Source organism: Mus pahari, chromosome 7 (assembly GCF_900095145.1).
Source record: "Mus pahari chromosome 7, PAHARI_EIJ_v1.1, whole genome shotgun sequence".
Classification (NCBI taxonomy): Eukaryota; Metazoa; Chordata; class Mammalia; order Rodentia; family Muridae; genus Mus; species Mus pahari.
Window position 1 is genome coordinate 55,609,711 of NC_034596.1, and position 1,074 is coordinate 55,610,784.

Here is a 1,074-nt window from a genome sequence, read left to right on the forward strand (position 1 = left end):
AAAATTACTTCACAAAAAAGCAAACTAACCATATATCATCACTATTGATTTGTTCCTTTCTGGCTCTTATTAAATAATCCCTAACAGCTCAGGGGGGATGCCCCGTGCCACTCTAATGCTGTTTGCAGTACACAAATTAGTGGTAACTGTAATACAAAGCAAACCATTCTAACTCATTAAACATAATTAAATCATAAAAGACTTCAAAGTTACAAAACCAGTTATAATACTGTATCAGGCAAAACAAACTTGTTCTCATTGCTCTCATTGTATATTTCAGCTTAATCTACAACCATCAACATTTTTCCATGTCACCTCACACCAAACTGACAGAAAACAGGTTTAGAGAAAGACCTCTGTTGCTTCCACAGATAAATGAAAAAAGCAGAAGAAAGTGAAGTAGTAACGCCGGCTGAGTGTCTGGCGCGTCTGGCGTATCAGGCAGCACTTGACACCGCAAGTCTCTTCAAATGGTCCATGAACACTTGTAAGCTAACGTCGTCTGTGAGAATTGGTGCTCCCGACTCCTGGAGGGAAAGGAGAAGGGTTTGTAATTAGAGCACAGGTGTTACTGAAGACGTCCAGGCACGTCTCAAAACAGACAAAGAAATCCTTTTAAACAGAGTAATGGCCACCATAAAGATCCTAGTTCCCAAGAGCGAAACCTATCTAAATTCCTAGGATTTCCTGAGTAACAGAACTGTCTTTGTTGTATAGGGACTGCTCCCAAACGTTAAAATTTCTGCTAGCAAATGAACTATCTCAGGCTGGGGCAAGTTACCAGAAAGACCACCAGTGTGACAGAGTGAATGGTTAGGGCTCTCAGATGGCCTGGTGAGCCTTCACTGCTGGTAGAAACTTGGCCAGCCACCACAGAAATCATTACAGATGCTTCAAACACACTGCTTAATGTTTTCAGTTATGTGTAAACCAATGAAAATGTTAAATATTCATTCAAAAAAAAAAAAAAGGAAGAGCAGAGCTGCCTGACCTATGATCCAGTGTCCCACTCCTGAGGTGGTTTTTGTTTTGTTTTGTTTTGTTTTGTTTGTTTGTTTGTTTGTTTGTTTGTTT

At 39.9% G+C, this 1,074-nt stretch overlaps 1 protein-coding gene across 1 annotated transcript in view; it reads right to left on the reverse strand.

The window, feature by feature from the left end:
* Nucleotides 1-343: 343 nt before the first annotated feature.
* Sec23a (Sec23 homolog A, coat complex II component) overlaps nucleotides 344-1,074 on the reverse strand; it is a 40,647-nt gene continuing 39,916 nt past the window's right edge. Inside the window, exon 16 of the mRNA XM_029540959.1 lies at nucleotides 344-527. Coding sequence (XP_029396819.1) covers nucleotides 438-527 — 90 coding nt within the window. The 3' untranslated portion in view covers nucleotides 344-437. The remainder of the gene's footprint in view (nucleotides 528-1,074) is intronic.